The sequence below is a fragment of the Anabrus simplex genome, chromosome 1 (genome assembly GCF_040414725.1).
Source record: "Anabrus simplex isolate iqAnaSimp1 chromosome 1, ASM4041472v1, whole genome shotgun sequence".
Lineage (NCBI taxonomy): Eukaryota > Metazoa > Arthropoda > Insecta > Orthoptera > Tettigoniidae > Anabrus > Anabrus simplex.
In genome coordinates, this window is record NC_090265.1 from 598212644 (window position 1) to 598228929 (window position 16286).

The following is a 16286-nucleotide window of genomic DNA, read 5'->3' on the forward strand; positions in this document are numbered from 1 at the left end:
TAAGGGGATAAAAAGGGGGGTGAACGGTTTAAATGAGTACATCTGTGTCTCAAAAACCTAACAATTTACAGATGTAAAAATAGCATTTGGAATCTACTTTAAAAATAAACAAACATATTTTTTTATTTCTGGAAAATCCACTTAACGGGGGGGTGAACAGGATTGAAAAATGGGTGAATTTTTAAAGCGAGTGTATCAAGAGTACATCTTAAAAATCTAACATGTTACAGTCGTGAAAATTGGTATCTAGAATCTCTCTCCAGAACAGTGCTCTGGAATTTTCTCCATGATCGACAGTTTTAATAGATGATGGAGATTTATGATCTTTCTGGAGTTTTTCGAGATTTGTGCAAAGACTAGGTCTTCACCATATGGCTTATCATTTTTCAGTTCTTTAATCGTGAGTTCCACTTTATTGACAGTTGGAGGATCTATTAGATCTTCTCTCTATTGCCTGGTCACAGTTTTCATTCCACCGTTTGTATTTCTTCCTGGGTTTCATTGATCCTAACTTGGACGAGAAGCCTATCAAAGAATAAAGAAACGAAGAGTCTCTCAGAGCGATGCTGGCAAGTTTCCTTCATATTTTGAGGATTGCTCACAGCAACTCTGGCACTAAGAGAGTAAACAAAATTAAAGAAGACCCATTTCTAACTTGGTCAACTTATAATAATAAAAAATGCCTTTCAATAAACAGTTAAAATCCAGTGCCATAAAAATGTCCACTTATACTGGTGAAACCCTGTTCCAAATTAAAAGCTAGAACTGATCAACTCCTGAAAACTGAAAGAAGAATCATCAGAAGTTGCATAAATAAAAAAATACCAGGTCAAAGGAATCCAGAGAATCCTTCCTAATAAAACAGTCTATTGAGTGATTAACCCAGTCACCAGCACAATGCAGAAGAAAAGAGGCTTGTATTTTTTCACGTCTTTAGACTGCCAAGAAATCTGATTTTATGACAACTAGTGATGAGAAATATTGGAAAGAAAACAAGAGAACTACGGATCCACAAAATTTAGCAAGATTCAAAGCAATTGGATTCGAAATAGCAAATGCAGAGAACAGAATTAACACCTTTCTTAAGACTTTTAAATTTTCAGCAGAAATTATGCACAGGACAACTATAGCGATTTCAGACAAATTTAGGAAAGTATGGTTGAAACGAATGAAAAAGTACTGGACAGATCACAAGAACCACACAATACAACCTTCAAAGAGGGAGTGAATGTGAAACTACTCAAGTAGTCCAATGTGGCCAGTAAAGTTAATAACATTAATAATAAATAGGGACCTAAAAAATTAGCATCTATTTTTTTCCAAAATTAGCATCTATTTTTTCCAAAATTAGCATCTATTTACAAAGTTAAAATAATCACATGGTATTATTAATTTTATTGATTCCAAGTTTATGAAGTGCAATTATTGTCCTTGGTTCACACACAATACAAATTCATTGTTCAAAGGAAAGCGTTGTCAGTACTTTGGCATTGCTTTTTTTCAAATTGCACCATCTGTCTGTAACCACTGTGTTGTAATGAGATAACACGCGCTCACTATCTACATTGTTCATTGGGGTCCACAACAACTCAAGACAGTATTTAGCAAATATGCTGAACTGCAGTTAATGCAAGTATGACATCACTTTCTTTCACTTTCTTTCGCCTGGGTTTGAATTGCATGTTTCAGAGATATCATTTCGTGAGAGATCTGTTACTCCAAACAATTTCTGAAGCTCATGTAATTTATCAGTGTTATTCAAAATTATAATTTTTGGATACAAAGCTTGAGAAATTGACACAAAATGCTTATGGTTGGGGTCTTTAGCTTTCAATGTGGCTAGCTTGCACTGTGAAGAATAAGCAGCCTGTTGTAGAGGACTGAGCTTAATCAAAGCATCATTAGTTGCCGCAGAAAAATTCCCCTCACAAATTAAGGTAAAACTGGCATCAAGGTTATGCAGTTTAGGGTAAAGGAGATGAGAGGTAAGATACAGAGAGCCTTCAAGTTCAGTAAGGAGGTCAACCAATCCAGCTGCATGATCTGTGACAAAAACCATGTGGGAGTGAAGCCTATTCACTTCTTGACCAAAATATGGCTTCCGATTGAGATAGCTAAAATTAAAATTCAGGAAACTCAATCGTCAAAAATTACCAGCGTTTCGCCCAGAGTGCGGCATGGGCTCATCAGTTGGATACCGCATCTTTGGTCACTCAGATCAGTCAGGTACTTAATACCACAGTCGTTGATGTCTTTTATGTCAGATATCTTGAAAAATGTAACAACATCAGTAAAGTAAGCACTCAAATAGAAGACGGCTTGAAACCAGCTATTCCGTCAGGTTATGACAGGTGCAGGAAAAAGCTTTGCTTCCTTTGAAGCACCTTACTTTGATGTTAAGAATTGTAAATAATTATATTTTCGCTTTCGTGTGTTCAAAAATGCAGACTTTACCATCGCAACCACATGATTTAAATCTGTCATCACCGAGACCCAGCTATTGCCAACCAAGCTGATCTTATGTACATGCATTAAATGATCCCCTATGACCACACTTAATGTTTCATAACACCGGGTCATGTACGGGGCACTGTCACTAACAAACACTTTAACTGCATCATATGGTACACTATAACTGTGCAGAGCTTCTAAAACAGCACAAGAGCAGTTTGTAGCATTTCCTGCATCAAGATAGTTCACAGAAACAATGTGCAGCTCTCTTTTCAATCTGGCTGGGACTTGGAATATGATAAAAACACAACGGCCCATTCTATCTGTAGTTTCATCACAGAGTATGTTGATGTTCTTCCCCACTGTTGGTCAGATGCAACTTCTAGAAAGGAAGAAAGACCTCAAATTATAACAAAATAATTTAAAATTATTTGATATGGAAATCGCACTCAAATTCGGTATCCTTCAATTTTGCGCGTGGTTTCAATGTTGCAATACCTAAACCGTACCCGATCAATGAAATTGAACTTACACGGTAAATATACTTCACATAGAGTTCTCACACATGGCAGCTCTTAATTTGAAAACTCAGTAATCCAGGCTCGTAGCTCTTTGCTTTCCACCTTTGCTTTGGCGAATACTTCAACTGTGCGTTTCGAGAAGTTATCTCTGGAAAATTTTTGCCGTTTACAACTATCTGTGTAAGCACAGAAGATTGGTTTCTTTGAGATGTACTAGCAGTAGGGGTTGAACTTTCGTTATCGTGTCGCTTACCCACGTGTTTTCCAGATTTAATATGTTTCACAATGCTATCTTTTTTTTCCCCACTGAACTCGGAAATTCCAATAGTTGCGAAACACTGTTGCTGAATCTGTGGATATAAACCATCCTTTGCATATTGCTGAGCCCTTCCGTGCACAGTTTTTGTAATGCGCCCCATAACCTAAACAATTGCTCGACTTGTTACTCCCCAACAGGAAAACAGCGCTGCATCTATCTCGTTATTTCCATGACACTCGAATTACATTTCGATAATAATCAATACAGATCTTATTCCCCTTGCTATCCCCATTGTAAATATCGATTAAAGTCAGCAAGCAGCAATCGATCGGCTACTTTTCTTCATTGATCGGAATGGTCGAAAGATTTATGCATCATATTTTGAGTATTTCTGACGTTTTTGCCGAAATATGTTGTTTTTGCCAGTAGAATAGCACATTCGCCGAATTCGCACCTAAATTGCATATTCATACTAATTTCGCATTTTGGGTCACAATTCGCATTTTGTCGCATTTCTATTTATGCGTAAAAATGATTTTATTCCACATTAGAATTACCATAGGCTTGGATTCAGTACAAGATTCAGAAATTCGCATTTATTGCAAATGCAATTTTTTCAGGTCCCTAATAATAAATGTAACATTTTTGTGCTTGAATTAAAAATCATTGTGTAATTGTTACTATGTAGCGTAATTTTATTGTTCAATGGTTTTATATTTACAAATACGAGTATGGGGACCTCTTCCCCAATATTTTGTTTAGCAAAATATTGTGCAAGGGAGTAACACATTGCTTATTTTATACCTTTGTAGAATTCACTTAGTTTCATTTACAGTGGAACCTCGATTCTCCAGTTTGGAAGGACCCTGGGGGAAAAAAACTTCAAATACAGGAAATCTGAAAATCCGGGAACGAATTAAAACCGTCAACAATTTTTTAAGTAAACATTACAATAATGAAATACGTATAGTTATACTCTTACAAACACTCTTAAACTGAACCAAACCAAACCAAACTACAGCCCTAATGGGCCTTGTCCTACCATATGACCGCTGCTCAGCCCGAAGGTATGCAGATAATGAGGTGACGCATGATCAGTGTGATGAATCCTCTTGGCTGTTATTTCACGCTCTCTACACCCGGGTCGCCATCTCGCAGTTAGATAGCTCCTCCATTAATTGTAATCGCAGAGGCCGAGTGGATCTAGGACCAGCCGTCATATCCAGGTAAAAATGCCTGACCTGGCCATCAATCGAACGAACCTAGGGCCTCCGGATGGAGGCAGACAAGCTAGACCATGGGGGCCCGGTTCAAACATTAATTACATGAATTAAAGTCTCGATAATTTACATTAAGTTTTACTGGGGAAACTTTGTCAGTTGCCCATAATAACTTCTTTCAGGTCAGCAACTTTGATGAGCCAAGCTCATCGAAAAATATCTAATAATTAATGCCAAGCCAAACATCAAGTGACCATGAGTAGTTTTTCATTCTCTAATCTAATTAAATAAAGCACCTCCAATACAAAAGCACCCAACATGATTTGCAAAATCCACTCTTTTTTTTTAAATTTTCCATTGTAATATGGTCACTAGTGTACTGTTTGTAGTAAATTTCTGGGAGTCTTTTACCGTATAAATTAAGCCTACGACTTTTAAAGGTTATGTTGAACTTGAGAATATGATTTCAAATTTAAGTATAGGTTCTCAAAAGTTCGTGAATGCATTATATTTAATTCTGCCCGTCATTAAGTACAAGCAAATTAGAAAGAGAGAAAAGAAAAATCAAAACTCCAGAAATTTTGGTCTGTTGAGCTCAGTTGGAAAGCACGTTGAGACTCTTGCTGTACAAGCCAGTACGAGTAGGAAATGATACAAACTTTTTAAATGTTACGCTGCGCATGTAAAATGACTGGTTTTTATAGACATTTTAACAAAAACGTAAACGTAAAAATCCGTCTTGTATCAGGACCAAAACAGTAATAGTCAATTCCTGGACCTCCCATGGCTTTATATATGTAAAGTACGACCTCTGTTCTAGTCTCAAGAGAATGTGATTATGTCCGATCATATTACAGTATACTAGATTCGTGTTAGGAAGGAGCAATTTTGATTCCTGTCTGAAAGCTCGGTGACTATGTAGTGTTCTGAGAGAAGTGCCGAAAACCTGTTCGGCGATACAGTTGAGAAAAAGTACAAAATAAAACATCTAACACTGGACATAATGTAGATGCGAACAAATGCAAACATTTGATGAAACTCGTTAACTCTTCAAGTAGAACTGCTGGAATGCAATCTGTCCCCTTCCAGTTGTTGCAGCATCGCACTGCGTTAGGATTTCCATGATTTCCCTAAACAATACCAGCTGAATGCTATGCTAATATGGTGGTCTCTTATGCAAGTTCACCGCTGATCGCTTTCTCAGTACATTACTAGCTCAAATTACCTCAATGACAGGACTTAATGCCAAGATCCGTAGGTATGCCGTAGCCTTTCATGAGATACTCTGTCTTGGAAAAATGCTTGATCAAGCGTTTAGCGTTGATGAGATTGAAATTTCTGACGGTTGATGCAGGAAATTTAAAAAAAAAAAAAAAAATTTTTATTTTTTTAGGAACAGATAATGCAGGATTTTAAAACTTGATTTAAATAGGATGCTCGCGGGACCATGTTTTTTAACTAATAACCCAGGAAAACTTAGCTTCCAAGAACGGATAATCAAGGTTCCACTGTACTGTGTTTCGTCTTCGTATGTGTAACTACCTTGAGACGCCAATATCAACATTAATGGAAATATATGTTTTAATAAAATGTTTAGAAATTTCTGTTATTGTATTTGTATTAGTGTGGTTTTAATCTCATTTCAAATGTTTTAAAGTGTTTTTTGTTTGTTAATAGTTGTACTGCGTGTTTATTTGTTTCAATTATCCATACGAAATTCAATTATATCTCTCTGTTTCTCTTGGTAGCTCAATTCCAAGTTTTTGAAGTACAAAGAGGAATCTGAAACAATGGCCCGGAGAGCATTCAAGATGCCAGAAGCAGAGAAGAAGCCTCAGGTATGTTTGTAATACTGCATCAACCATCTGTATACCTGTGCCAGAATTTTTACAAATTCTGATAGTTAACCATATCGACAAGTCTAAATTGTGGAACTTTTAAGTCTTAGTTTTCACAAATGTTATCTTTCTATTTTAGTTGGTCTTCGTTTGCTTCCAGTAAAAATTTAACTTGTTTTCTTGTTTATTGTTGTAATGTTTCTGATCCCTATCCGTATAGAGATTAATGCAAGTCTCATGACATCGGGCAACATTTTACAGGATGGTCATAATGTAATGAGCATCATGTAAAGTATATATTCCATGTTGAATTCTATGCGAGTTTAATTCAGTTACCTTAGTTCAAATAGTTTTAAGCCTTAGGCAGTGTCCACCTAAACAGTGTCAATGTTAAGTACAATTTTCCATTGTATAACCTGTGTTCAGCTGGTGTTTTGCAAGACATCATCCAAATTTTAATATTGATTCAAAAATGGAAGTCTCTTCCATGCTACTCTTTGCCTGTTGCAACCAGTGAAACTCATCAGTGCTTGCACCAAACGTTAAGTCAGCTATTGCCTGCCTTACAATTTTACAAGGCTAAATGTGCGTAAAACTTGTTCACAGAACATAGATTGCTCTGAAATAATAAAATCTCATAATATTATAGAGAGTAAAGGAAATGTAGCTTTGTTTCTAGTGTTGTTAGGCTGGGTGTAAATAACAGCAGCAAAGGGATAAAAACTACATTGGAACTGAGGGAGTTAGCTGGTATGGACGTACAAATGTAAGCTTGCATTCTGGAGATAGAGTTTGAATCCCCGTCTTCAACACCTTAAAGAGGGTTTTTTTGTGATTTCCCCTTTTTCACATTAGGCAAATGCTGGGACTGTCCCTTAGTTAAGACCACAGTTGCTTCTTTCCACTCCCGTCGCATGGTGACTGAAGACCACACTTCCTGAACAGCATGGCGGTGAGCTGGTACGACATGGGCATACAAAAATGTATCGACCGAAATGATGATTATGTAGGAAAATAGCTAAATGTTCAAGCTGTAAAATGATGCAAACCATTGTAGAAATAAACAGCTCTGTGTATTTATTAAAAAAAATAGGAGACCTTCTTAATTTTATTCAATCTCTAAAACAAAGATTGTTCACTTAGAAAGGACGGTGAAACAATTTCTAATGGTAGGTAACTGATCATTATTACAGATTGTACATTTATGGTTGTCACAACATTATCTACTTTCCTTCATACAGTTGCTGCAGTAACATTCACGGTATCACCATTCATAGTACAGTATACTGAAAATGCACAGGTTGCCAAGAATTGTACTTGGGTTGACAGGGACGTAGACTACCCGTCATGTCATTTTCAAGAAAATGTTTCATTTTGCTCAGCAGGTCCTTTTTATATTTTCCCTTGAAAAGTGAAATTACATTTTAAATAGTACCTCCCCATACATTTCAGATAAGTGATGCGGTCTCTCAGGAGATTTGCTGCGGAAGGCCGGCAGAGTCAGACTAAACTTTCTCTTTGAAATATTCTCGACATAATACAATTTGTTTCCTAGTAGGCAACCTCCAATTGTAATTTGCTCCTAAAATTTTAGGTTAAACTGTGTCCGCAGCGGTGTTTAAACATGGCCTCTTAAACATCAGCTTTAGACTGTGTGTAGGTGATAAATAACATCTTCGCAATGCAGCGGCCATACTTATACCCTATCTCAGATGAGCTGGGAGACAACATAAACAAGAAAGGGAAACAAGTGGGATCAGCCTACATTTTGTTAAAGCTTACAAATACTTTATATTTGTAAAGTAATGTAAATGGTATATTTTTAGCTTCATGTTCCACTTCAAAAACCTGTTCTTAATTGAAATGCCTGCGTTGAACTCTTGGTGTATTGCTGTGTGACATTGTTTTTGCCCTGCTAGTGAAGTTGCTAATTATAGCAAGTTTCTTTCTTGTTAATATTTAGTAATCTATATATTAAAAGAGTTTGCTAAATACAGCTTTGGCAAATCCGTCCATCTGTTCTACTGGACCGATTTGCTTCATTTTTGTTTTATTCTCTCGGGAATTACCTGCCAGTGAATCGTGAGACATTTATAAGTCTCTTACGTTCAGCCAGCTTTGAGTAATCATAAAATCACATCATTAAATGATCACTCCAATAATTTCAGGCGAAGGCATACCCTAACCCGCAATACATTCTGTACTTAGCAGGTTGCTAAGCGAATACTTTCATTAACATTCTGATATGTGCGATTTACACCCTTAGTAATGGACTCTCTTTGGAGGCAGCCCTGCCCAGGGAGTGGCGTCCCTGCCTATGTGAGTCCCAGAGCACATTGACCCAGTGTGCAGTACTGGTAAGGGTCCCAGCTCAGGGTTAAGAGTGAAGACCTCAACGGAATCTACAGCGGGGAAGATGGACTATGGAACAGTGGAGATTGTGGAAGAGGCAGCCCATTACTCAGGGAAATAGTATGAGTACATATTCTTCAGCAGCATTTGTTTCCCATGACCCAGTTCAAAAATCTGGGGTCATGAATCACCTCGGACTTCAGTACCATTTCCGATGTCAGGGTGAATCTTGCCGCATGGATGAAATGGTGCCAGGTTACTGGAATCCAATGTGATAAGAACATTCCATTGCATATGAAATCTACAGTCTACCCCACAGTGGTCAGACTGGCGGCCCTTTATGGACCCTTCAGCATCGAAGCCTGGACTGGCCCTTCATGCAGTGGAAATGAAGATGGTCCAATGGCTTGACTCGACTGGACCATATGCGACATTGTTGGGCGCCAAATGTGGGACACCTAGCCCTAGAATTTATCAGCCACGCGGTTGGGCAATAAATAATGTGACACTAATGTCAAGATATCGCCCACCATTAGGGGTCAAATTAGGCAATAACGTTCGTGGTGATAGTAAGTGGTGATATAGGGCGTCGCAATGTCATCATACGTAACCTATCATTCATATAATAGCATCTTGGCAATCATCATTCTCAGGGTAAATATATACATCTTAATTACAACTAAAGCTGAATCATTATCAAATAGGATGTCATAAATATCATAATTGCAGGCAGGGTTACCGTATCTTCGTGTAAATATATCATAGCATAGCATGGTATGGCTTAGCTACGGTGAACATAAGATTGCTATCTACAAAAGATTAGGTTCTTACGACAGGTCACCACAAAATTCTTAATAATTGTACCTGAGATAGAAAAGCATCTCGTGCAGAGGCATAAATATAATATTAATGAAGGGATATGAAAGGATTCCTACCTACAAAACGATAACATCTTACATGGATGGCTGGTTTATTTACATTCCTAATGCTTTGTTGTGGAGGCTCAACTTATATTATGAGAGAGAAGGGATAACAATAATGGGGGGAGGCTTAACAATGGCATTTGTTTACATTGGCAATAATAATATAATCTGTGAAAAATAACTGAATTTATAAGAATTCCTAATGTTGGTCCACATTAAATTTTTAAATAAAGCTTCATATTATAAATCAATGAATTGACAAACTTAGATTGAAAATTAAAATCTTCAAGAAAGGGCGTAACATACCATCCGAAATTATGGCTTAAATATTCATAGTATCTGACTTGAAATATCAAGATGGCGACTACGGCCAGTCGCGTGTAAACTTGCTCCGCACTTACCTGCCTAATTATCAAGATAACTAGCAGCCGAGATTCCTTGTGTGTGCTCAACCGTCATCACTAAGTACACGTTTTGATTTAAAACCGTCAAAATGACTCTCAAGGACGTTGAGAAGAGGTTGTCAGAGTACGAGAACCTCATGGCTGAATTTCAAGCTCGCTTGTAGACTTAAATTAGATATTGGCATGGACAATATTGATAGATGTCGTAGATTGGGTGGCCAGCGCATGACGACTGCCAACGTAGTGGCCACTGGGAACAGGCCAATAATTGTGAAGTTTCTCTGTTACCATCAGCGGGACCAAGTCTGTCGGGTGAAGCAACTACTGAAGGGCACGAACATCATGGGCACAGAATCCCTCACGGCAACAAGAAAAGGGATTTTGAATAAGGCACGCGACGTATTTGGACTGTGGAATGTGTATACACAGGATGGGCGTGTGACTGTAATTACACCACACGGCAAGAAAACCACTCTGATCACTCCTAGGGACCTAAAAGTTCTCATCAGACAGCATAGCGGAGCACAGAATCGGTGACAATGGGTGAATGTGTTTTAATAGGGCTAGTTTTAAAATATGTAACAGGACTCTTGTTTACCATGAGTTTCAAATTTGCCTCAAACAGTGTTAGTTATGTGTAGTGGCATGGTTTTTTCCCACTAATTTTTGAACGATTTTGCGAGAAGGATACTAATTTTTGCGTTATTTCGCGAAATAGATATTGCTGTTTCGCTTTAATTAAATTCTAAAATTAATCGTTAAAAGTTTCATTACTATCACTGATCATTGATTGTGGAGGTTTAATTGATAGACTGTACATACCTGGTACATAATTTTGAAGCCATTTCCGGACTGCAGGGTCGTCTACCTTCTCCAGCGGGATGTTGGCTTTGAGTAGCATCGCTGTTGTTTCGTGAATAAATTCTATTTTTTCACTCTTGGCTTTCTTTTGCATATCTAATGAGAGTTCTATTGTTGCCTGCCGTTTCACTGTTGGAGCGCTAAATTTATGTTCTGAATGTTCTTTATTTTTAAAACAATGTTTTGAGACAGTGTCTTTTTTCTCCCACTCGATACGAACATTACAAAATTTACACATTAAAATATTGCTCTCCGAAAGGTATAAACCTTCACTCGCAAACTGTTTAGCTCTGCTGTGCACCATAACACTTGTCGAGTGACCCATCTTTGCTACCGTCTCTGATCACTTTCTTAATTTTACCTGACCACGAAGACGAAATACACCAGTCAATTGTGCTGCTTGTACACGTCATTAGGGATTCCAGGATTGCACAGTGCCGTGAGGAGACAGGCTTGGGTGGGATTACCAGCCACCACAAGAACAACATTCCTAACATTTCGTTTGGCAAGAAGCCTGGTGCCAACCCCTTTTCTTTGATGCCATGTCTTAAAGAGATTTTCCGGAACATTAATGATAACATATTTCTTTCCTGTTGATGTATCTTTGTTCGCTCTTCCTTTTCTTTTCATACATAATCTTGGAACAAAATATCAAGTTCATTATTCACTACAGATTTCGCTGTAATATCGCGCTTATTGCGAAATAATTGAATTTCGCTTTTAAATGGCCTTAGCGCTTTAATTCGTGAACATATCAATATTTTCTTAACCAGAAACATATCATTCGTAAAGATATCGCAAAATCGCTTCAAAATATTTTTTGTCACGTTTATCGTTAATGCGAAAAAATCATTCCTCTAGTTATGTGTATATTTTTTTGAAATGTGAGTGTGAATTTGTGTGTGCAACAGTCAACGGTCTCTTTCAGCGGGAGGCAGTGGTGGGTACCCATTGTTTCTGTCAATCTAAGTTAAACATAATCCCCTTGTACTGTTAGCCCAACGCCCGCTGTCCAAGTCTGGCTCCAGTCTGCAACCTCCTGTCGCAACAGGTCTCTTGTTGAGACAGACTCTCTCCTCCACGCCACATGGTTTGCAATGTTGCCATGTGAACACGCTCTCTCTCCCTGCTCACATAGATGAAATACGAACAATTGTTAACGACAAAGACATACATGTTTTTTGCATCGGAGAAACTCCGCTAAAGCCTACCATCCCTTCTGCCATGGTAAATATTAATAATTACAAACTCGTCCACTGGGATAGAACGAATGGTAGGAAAGGTGGCGGTGTAGCCATTTATTTCAGAAATGACTTGAGAGGTAGAGTAATATGCACATCACAAAATGCCACTCAGCCGGGACCAGAGTTCATGTTCATGAAGATCACCGTTAAAGGGACGAAAGTCCTCTTCGTCGTAGCTTATAAACTTCCAGATATAGTGAACATGACTGAGTTGGAAGCTTGTTTATTCAACCTAGTACAAACTTACGAACATATCGTACTATTAGGAGACTTAAATATAAACTTACTGAAAGAATCAGCTCAGGACAAAATACTTGATGTACTATTTTCCTGTAACCTTGCGATTCTCCTATTAAATCCTACCAAACATATATATAGCAATAATCACACTTCACACTCACTAATCGATCTAATCATAACATACAATCCCCAGAAAGTCTTAAATCACGGCCAAATTCCTGTTCCATCGATCTCAACAGACGACCAAGTTTATTTATCCTATTCTCTGCGCATACCCAAATATAAACCTAAGTTCACCACTTGTAGGAATATAAGAGATTAATTTAAATCACCTGAAGTATGACGCCTACAACCTACCCTGGAATGATATTCCACTACTAGACAATATTGACGCAAAAATAAACAAACTAAATTCCCTCATTATTAGTCTATACGGCAAACACGCTCCCAAACGACAAGTGAAAGTGAGTCGCCCATGGTTAAATGACGAAATTAAGAATTTGATGGCTTGCCGTGATTCATGGTTCCGACGGTACAAACGTACCTGTAACGAATCCGATTTTGAAAACCAACGGGTGCTTAGGAACAGAATTAAGCAAGAAATCAGAAATTTAAGTACTTAAATTGTCTTTCAGGTAAACTGAATGCCAGGAATTCCTGGAAAGAAATACTCTCTCTTGGTATTGTAAAAGGCCAACAACAGCAACGAGAACCAACTGTTCCCCTAGACGAGCTTATTACATATTTCTCTGAAGAACGAATCGTGTTTAAACCAATCAATCAGGCAGAATAAAACACAAATTAACCAGCCATCCCTCCACTTAACCGTCCTCAATTTTTCATTCCAAGAGGTCACTAGCAACCAAATTAGAAAAGTACTATACTCTATTAAATCTAAAGCAGTAGGTGTAGATGACATCCCTATGCATACATACATTCATTATCATTATAGACTTTTATGCCTTTCAGCGTTCAGTCTGCAAGCCTCTGAGAATTTACTAAACGTCGCCACAATCCTCTATTTGCAAGTAGTGTTGTGGCCTCATTTAGTTCTACACCTCTTATCTTTAAATCGTTAGAAACCGAGTCTAACCATCGTCGTCTTGGTCTACCTCTATTTCTCTTACCCTCCATAGCAGAGTCCATTATTCTCCTAGGTAACCTATCCTCCTCCATTCGCCTCACATGACCCCACCACCGAAGCCGGTTTATGCGTACAGCTTCATCCATCGAGTTCATTCCTAAATTAGCCTTTATCTCCTCATTCCGAGTACCCTCCTGCCATTGTTCCCACCTGTTTGTACCAGCAATCATTCTTGCTACTTTCATGTCTGTTACTTCTAACTTATGAATAAGATATCCTGAGTCTACCCAGCTTTCGCTCCCGTAAAGCAAAGTTGGTCTGAAAACAGATCGATGTAAAGATAGTTTCGTCTGGGAGCTGACTTCCTTCTTACAAAATACTGCTGATCGCAACTGCGAGCTCACTGCATTAGCTTTACTACACCTTGATTCAATCTCACTTACTATATTTCCATCCTGGGAGAACACACAACCTAAATACTTGAAATTATCGACCTGTTCTAGCTTTGTATCACCAATCTGACATTGAATTCTGTTGAATTTCTTACCCACTGACATCAATTTAGTCTTCGAGAGGCTAATTTTCATACCATACTCATTGCACCTATTTTCAAGTTCCAAGATGTTAGACTGCAGGCTTTCGGCACAGTCTGCCATTAAGACCAAGTCGTCAGCATAGGCCAAACTGCTTACTACATTTCCACCTAAGTGAATCCCTCCCTGCCATTTTATACCTTTCAGCAGATGATCCATGTAAACTACGAACAGCAAAGGTGAAAGATTACAGCCTTGTCTAACCCCTGTAAGTACCCTGAACCAAGAACTCATTCTACCATCAATTCTCACTGAAGCCCAATTGTCAAAATAAATGCCTTTGATTGATTTTAATAATCTACCTTTAATTCCATAGTGCCCCAGTATAGTGAACATCTTTTCCCTCGGTACCCTGTCATATGCTTTCTCTAGATCTACGAAACATAAACACAACTGCCTATTCCTCTCGTAGCATTTTTCAATTACCTGGCACATACTGAAAATCTGATTCTGACAGCCTCTTTGTGGTCTGAAACCACACTGGTTTTCATCCAACCTCCTCTCAACGACTGATCGCACCCTCCCTTCCAAGATGCCAGTGAATACTTTGCCTGGTATACTAATCAATGAGATACCTCGATAGTTGTTGCAATCCTTCCTGTTTCCTTGCTTATAGATAGGTGCAATTACTGCTTTTGTCCAATCTGAAGGTACCTTACCAACACTCCATGCTAATCTTACTACTCTATGAAGCCATTTCATCCCTGCCTTCCCACTATACTTCACCATTTCAGGTCTAATTTCATCTATTCCTGCTGCCTTATGACAAAGGAGTTTATTTACCATACTTTCCACTTCCTCAAGCATAATTTCACCAACATCATTTTCCTCCTCCCCATGAGCTTGGCTGTTTGCAACACCACCAGGATGGTTTCCTTTTACATTGAGATGTTCAAAATATTCCCTCCACCTCTCCAGTGATTCCCTGGGATCTATTATGAGTTCACCTGAATTACTCAAAACACTGTTCATTTCCTTTTTTCCCTCCCTTCCTAAGATTCTTAATTACTGTCCAGAAAGGTTTCCCTGCTGCTTAACCCAGCCTTTCCAGGTTATTACCAAAATCTTCCCACGACTTCTTTTTGGATTCAACAACTGTTTGTTTCGCTTTGTTTCTTTCATCTATGTACAGATCCCTGTCTGCCTCGGCCCTTGTTTGGAGCCACTTCTGATAAGCCTTCTTTTTACGTTTACAGGCTGCTCTCACTTCATCATTCCTCCAAGATGTTCGCCTTTTCCCATCTTTACACACAGTTGTTCCTAGGCATTCCCTTGCTGTTTCTACTACAGCATCCCTGTATGCCACCCATTCACTTTCTATATCCTGAACCTGCTTACTGTCTACTGTTCGAAACTTCTCACTAATCATATCCATGTACAGTAGAACCTCGATAATTCAAAATCGGTTAATTTAAAATCCTGCCTAATTCGAAGCAGCTCTCGTTCCCGGAAACATGAGATACAGTTTTGCACGTTATTTCAGTTGTTTAATTCAAAATACGGATAATTCGTAATTCGAAGTACACTGTCGGCCCCATTACCGAAATTCAGACTTTTAATTCGAAACTGCCTTTACATTTTGAAACAATAGTATGTTACAGAGTAATTTCAACTCAAAATTTATCCGCTCCGCATCATAATAGAACGCGCGTTCCGGAACGTGGAGGGGTAGCTTTCGGCACGTACACTCACTTTGGTGGGTCTACAGTGCACTTCATGATTGCTAAGTTGAATGAAATCGGAATTCTTTTGTGTTCAACCTTTTAAGGAACGCCGTAATATCACGCAACAGGCAGTGTGCGGGAAAACAGAATCTGTGAATACTGGCGATGCCGACAGTTGACGAAAAAACGTGGCAAATATAATAAATTCGTAGGCACCGAACAATATTGTCATTGCCGGTGAAACTGCATTGCTTTATTTTAATGCAAGTTCAAACGGTCTTATGGTTTTAAAGGAGAAGTTGCCAGCTGGGAAATCGTACAGTGTGAGGGATGGGAGTCATAGTAGTGCGTTGCAATGCACATGGAAGCGAGATACTTTATCCCCTCGTCATAGGAAACTTTGATAAGCCACAATGTTTTAAGAGCGTCGGGCACTTTCCATGCCAGTACAAAGCATCTATAATAAAAATGCAAACAGTAAAGAAATCCAAAAAAATTATGCATTTGCACAGGGGAACCGGCATAATTTATCCTAGTCTTTGAATTGTGCGACTTTTTTTTTTCTTTCGTTGCGTGAGGTTATGTTTGTCAATGATTTATCCAAGTGCACCTTGTTGGATACATTTCAGAAC

At 38.4% G+C, this 16286-nt stretch overlaps 1 protein-coding gene across 3 annotated transcripts in view; it reads left to right on the forward strand.

Moving 5' to 3' along the window:
• The window catches only part of shu (shutdown), a 166120-nt gene that overhangs the window by 122674 nt on the left and 27160 nt on the right, over nucleotides 1-16286 (forward strand). For all 3 annotated transcript variants that reach the window (XM_067135623.2, XM_067135622.2, XM_068225086.1), the window contains exon 8: nucleotides 6200-6289. In XM_067135623.2, the coding sequence (XP_066991724.2) occupies nucleotides 6200-6289 (90 nt within the window). The remainder of the gene's footprint in view (nucleotides 1-6199; nucleotides 6290-16286) is intronic.